Genomic DNA, 5,064 nt, shown 5'->3' with positions numbered 1-5,064 from the left:
TTTTCTACGAAAGGAATCTAACGAGTGCATGGCATGTCTGGTTAGCAGGAAGAGGATTTTAACTTTGCTGCTTTCTCTTCAAAGCCTCCACCAGGTCGTTTTTAAGAGCTTCTTGTTTTGATTTGTCTGCAAAAGTCTGCACAGACCTGCGGGGGAAGAAGAAGGAGAGGCGAGTGAGAGGCGAGGCCTGGCAGAGGGAAGGTGGTTTGAGCGGCTGGCCCGGCCCGGGAGGCAGGAGGAAGGAGAAGCACCTCAGCCCAGGCCTAGAGGAAACCAAACTCAGCTCGCCTGCGTCGCTGGGGAAGCGGGAGGCAAAGGGAACACTTCGGTGAGTACATCCAAGCAAAATCCACTCCAGGCACCAAGAGACACGCTGCCCCCCAAGCGCCGCTCAGCCTCCAGCTGCTGGGGGCAGGTTCCCAAGAGTATTCCCAATGTTCTTCCCTTGCAGAGGGGAAGAACCCCAGTGTGCCACCAGCAGGGGGGGGTTAGTGCTCTCCCTCTCCCAGCCACCGGGACAGGAAGGCAGAGAAAATCCCAAATCCAGCCTCCACCCAGGAAGGTGAAAAGGGCCGGGCTGGGGGCAGACCTGAACCTTTTCTTTTTGCAGACTGTTCACCCAGGGTCGAGCAGCCCCACGTCAGAAATCAACTTCCCCCAGGGGATTCACCGGGGTGAAAACACAGCCAGAGTGTTTCTGTTCCCAAATCTGCTCCCCCAGTTTGTGCCTTACCTAGAGAAACTGGGGAACGGGAGCAGCTGAAGAACAGAGATACTGCCAGCAAGGTTATTGCTAACAGTGGGGCTCTGGGAGAAAAAATCTGGCCTCACTGCCCTGGCAGAGAGCTGTGGAGGAACCTCTGTTTGCAGTGGTACAAGAACAAATTTCCATTTTTGAGAGAGCCCTCTTAGATATGATCACTGATAGAACGATAGCTCTGGACTTCTCAGAGGTTGCTACCACAGAGAAGGGGTGAGGATCCAGTTTGGCAGGATTGCTCCCCACATAAACCATATTTCACACCCTTTTTGGGACTCGAGGCAGCCCGGATGCTGTCTCCTCTAAACAAGGCTGCTCTTTGTGTCAGTTATTTCCCCAACACTTTTATAACAGTATTTCCATTCTCTTGTCTCTGGAGACTCCCACTGCTTTCATAAAAATATATACATTTGATATTTGCACTTGTCACAGGCTAAAGAAGTGGCTCTTGGCCACTATCACCCAATAGTGAGTCTTCCCCTTCGTCAGCTGGACGTGTCTGAGACAACGCCTGCGACTGGTTTCGGAGCAGAGTGGAAGGTTGAGCTGGCCCAGGGTCAGTGGCTGCCCTGTGCCCCAGACCTGCAGAGCTCCCAGCACACCCCTCCAGAGGCTGTGCCCAGCACGAGCGAGTGAGGCTGGCAGTGTTTCAGCACAGCTTGTGCAGGGGTGGGTCCCAAGGAAATTCACGACACAGCAGGCAAAGGGGGGGTGGATGTGCACAGGGTGAGCTCACGTTCACTCACAAGCCACGGGAAGAACCCATCAGTTGTTTGTTTTGCACAACTGCACAGCTTTTTTCCTTCCCTTCTGCAGGGAGGGCACTAAGGTGACAGGGAGTTCCCTCCCTGGGGTGCTGAGCAGAGCTGTGCAGAACTGATGGTGCACAAGGGACAGAGCCCCGGGGCTTCTGGCTCGGGTCAGCCCAAGCTGCCACCGCTCTGGGGACGTGAGCACGTGCTCCTTCCTCACCCCCAAGCTAGAGTGCAAAGTGCTAAACCCTGCCACGTGTCCAAGTGTGACATGTCCCATGGGGGCAAGGGGTGGGGTAACACTGAGAATGAAAATCACAGCATCGAGCTGGCCGCACGAAGGGACGACCCTTGGGTGAAACACGGATGGGAAGTCGTTCATCAGTCTGCAGAGTTAGGGGTTAGTTCTGGTCTGGGTTATCATGCAGAGGTCTCGGCTGGGTGAGTCCTGGTTTAGTGCTGGTTGTCACACCTCACAGGCAGGGGTACCTGGATTGGTTTAGTTATCAGGCTGGATGTAGATCTGGCGCTGGGTCAACACTTGAGAAAGCTCCCTCTGCAACTGCTTATACTTTTGGTTGTCGGGGATAGCATCAATAGATCTACAGAGAGCAGTTCAGAAACCAGGGGAGTAAACAGGGAAAAGAACAGTCAGAAGAACTCAGCAACACAGAGCTGGAAGGCTGGGAACACCAGGAGCACGCTGGGGAGGAAGAAGTGTGACACCACGGGTTAGGAGGAAGAGGAGGGAGGCCCGAGGAGGAGGCAGAGCCGGACGCTCCGTGTGTTACCAGTTCTGAGCAGATCACCTCACTGCTGCACAGGGCCATGACTCAAACCCAGCGATGGGGAGACAGAGGAAACAGATTCAGTGACAAAAGCTGAAGGCAACGTTCAGGAGGAAAAAGAACGTGTTACATATTTCCTTTTGATGTTCATAAATGCTTCCTGGCTAAACCCCTGCGCACCACGAACGCAAATAAAGGCCTGTTATGGAAGCTGGGGTCTGGGAAATCCCTCCCAAACAGCTGCTTTCTCAGACACTGCCAGCTCCCTCTGCCCACGCTCTGGAGGCAGCAGCACAAATATTTAACTAGCACCATTTCTCTATCTCCTGTCACGTTCCAGCAGGGGAGAGCTCAGCAGCACACCGAGGTGCACCACCGGGTAATCCTACGCTGCCACGCTGTGCTGGGAGATCCATCTGCAGTGGAGAATGAAATGATTTGGCACCACGGCTCCACAGGAGCATGAGAACGACCAGCTTGGGATTCCCATGTAAAATTCCTGACCAGAAATGAGCAGGGGTTGAAAAGTACAGCACAGTTTCCCCACAAAGGCCCAGGGGGTTTAGTCACTTCATCTGTTCTAGCGCGCTGGGTTTTGACCGGCGGTGTTGAGAGAAAGACAGAATTTAAAACAAAGTCTGAATACCACAAACCATTAATGTCATGACTTAATTCTGGGACCAGCTGGCTGGTTTGAAGAATAGCAGAAAGCAAAGCCAGACTTTTAAGCACAACTTTCAAGACTGTAAAGAATAGAACTCCTAATGAAAAATAATCCTGAGATCCAAGTGCTGTTAATTGGGCTCTTTTCTTCCTGGTGAGAGAACAAGGGATTAAAACATTGCTATAGTTACAAGGTAGAAGCGTTCCCTAAACTCCACACAACAAACAACAGCACAGGGAGGTGAACAATTAGGGGACATGAAAAGCTTTTTGTGTAGGAAAGGGGAGTTCCAGCAAACAAAAGCAGCTCAGTGCTGGGCTGGGGACAGCACCACAGGCAGGGAGGGAAGGGGTCCAAGAGGCAGCTGGAGAGCCCCTTACCTCAGCCCATTAACGATGTCCTTTGTCTTTCCAAAATAAATCTCGTTCAGTGTACTTCTGATTTTGTTTTCCATGTCCTAGGAGAAAAAAAAAGTAAGAAAGCAGATTTTTAGCTGGCTGTTCACACTCAGACTCCGTGTGTGCCTTCACCCTGACGTCCAACACTTGCCACGGGATGGTTCATCCCAGCGTATTCCCGCTGGGACCCTCTCCCTCTGCTCCTCTCCAAGGCAGGCAGGCTGAGCTCTCTCCTGTGCTCTCCTCCCAGCTCCTCACTCTAGGCCATGACGTGTCTGTCAGCACCACGAGAGGGCACTTTCTGTCCAGCCATCGCTCCCTCTGCCTGGGGCTGCAGAGGAGGAGGAGGTTGCAGCTTCTCTCCAGCCTCACTCTGATCTCCTGGCACCGAGCAGGCTACAGTGGCCAGTTTCACTCTGCACAGCCCCCAGGTCAGCAGCGTTGTGCCTGTGGGTACTTTGCATTTTCCAGCTGGCAACACCTCGTTAAAACAGTTTTGAGAAAGATCTTGTAAATAAGCAGCATTTTTTCATTGGGTTGCTTTCCCTCAAGCCCAAACCTTGGAAAAGGGACCAGACGAGAGGAACCTGCCTGCCTTTCACTTCCTAGTTTGTTTTTAAAAAGCACGATAGACTATTTCAGTTGAGAATCTCCTCCTCTCTTGCCAAAGTGGCTGTGGAGGGACTCGGGAGCCCCCTGGCAGAGGGCAGTGCAGGGGAGCAGCAGGGTGTGGCTGTGGCCTCCCAGCACTTACCTCTACCAAGCGCCCGATGTTGGCTATGTGTGGAGAGGAGTCGCTCACGGTCTCGTCCTTCTCCATCTGCAAAGGCAAGACAGGACCATGGGGAACCTGAAATCTCACAGCAGCTGCCCAGCAGCTTTCCTCACCAAGGGAAGGGATGGAAGACGTGGGTCTCAAAATCCTGGAGTAAATACTTGTTCCTATTATATTAGGAAAAATGTCTTCTCTGAAAGGGTTGTGAATGGCTGTGCCAGGCTGCCCAGGGCAGTGGTGGAGTCCTCACCCCTGGAGGGGGTTCTGGGAGGGGTGTCCAAGCCGTGGAGATGTGGGGTGAGGGACACGGGGCAGTGGGGACCTGGCAGTGCTGGGGGAAGGGCTGGACTGGAGATGAAAAGTCTCTTCCAACCCAAACCATTCCACGAGTGAGCGTGAGAACAGCCCATAACGTAGGGCACAACTCCCAGCACTTGACAAAGGCTCACATGTTGATAGCAGAAACGTGGTGTAATGAAAAGCAGAGAGCACAATAAAACCCTGCTGCAGATCCTGCTGCAGATCCTGCTGCAGACAGGCCCTACAGACTGCAGGAGCCCCACGGCAGTGAACGGGCAGGGGTAGGAAACCAAGGCTCTTGCTGAGGAGATGCACACGAGGCTGGTGCTGTGAATCTTCCCCTCAAAGGCCACTTCCAACCACACGTGGGGCACGTTCTCCATTCCCAGGATCTCCTGGCCAAAGACACCTCCCACGTGATTTACCCTCCAGCAGAGAGTGCAAACCCCACGAGCAGCTGCAAGGCTGCAAAAGGCTCCAACTACTGCAAGAACATGGAAAGAGAAGTGTGACAGATCACTGTTCTTTCTTCTTGTCAGACCCAAAAGCTGAACCAACATTTACCCAGCTATTAGAGGGAAGGAGGCACAAAGTGAGTATGGGGGGACAGCAGCAGGCTGCCTTTTG

The 5,064-nt window shown here is 53.1% G+C and overlaps 1 protein-coding gene across 1 annotated transcript in view; it reads right to left on the bottom strand.

The window, feature by feature from the left end:
• The window catches only part of CAPZB (capping protein (actin filament) muscle Z-line, beta), a gene marked incomplete at its 5' end in the record, with an annotated part of 32,143 nt that continues 27,079 nt past the window's right edge, over window positions 1-5,064 (bottom strand). The window contains 3 exons of the mRNA XM_008943599.1: window positions 1-146; window positions 3,345-3,421; window positions 4,117-4,182. Coding sequence (XP_008941847.1) covers window positions 59-146; window positions 3,345-3,421; window positions 4,117-4,182 — 231 coding nt within the window. The remainder of the gene's footprint in view (window positions 147-3,344; window positions 3,422-4,116; window positions 4,183-5,064) is intronic.

The sequence above is a fragment of the Merops nubicus genome, unplaced genomic scaffold (genome assembly GCF_000691845.1).
Source record: "Merops nubicus isolate BGI_N331 unplaced genomic scaffold, ASM69184v1 scaffold27257, whole genome shotgun sequence".
Taxonomy (NCBI): Eukaryota; Metazoa; Chordata; class Aves; order Coraciiformes; family Meropidae; genus Merops; species Merops nubicus.
Note: the sequence above shows the minus strand (reverse complement) of the source record. Positions and strands in the feature narration are given on the sequence as shown.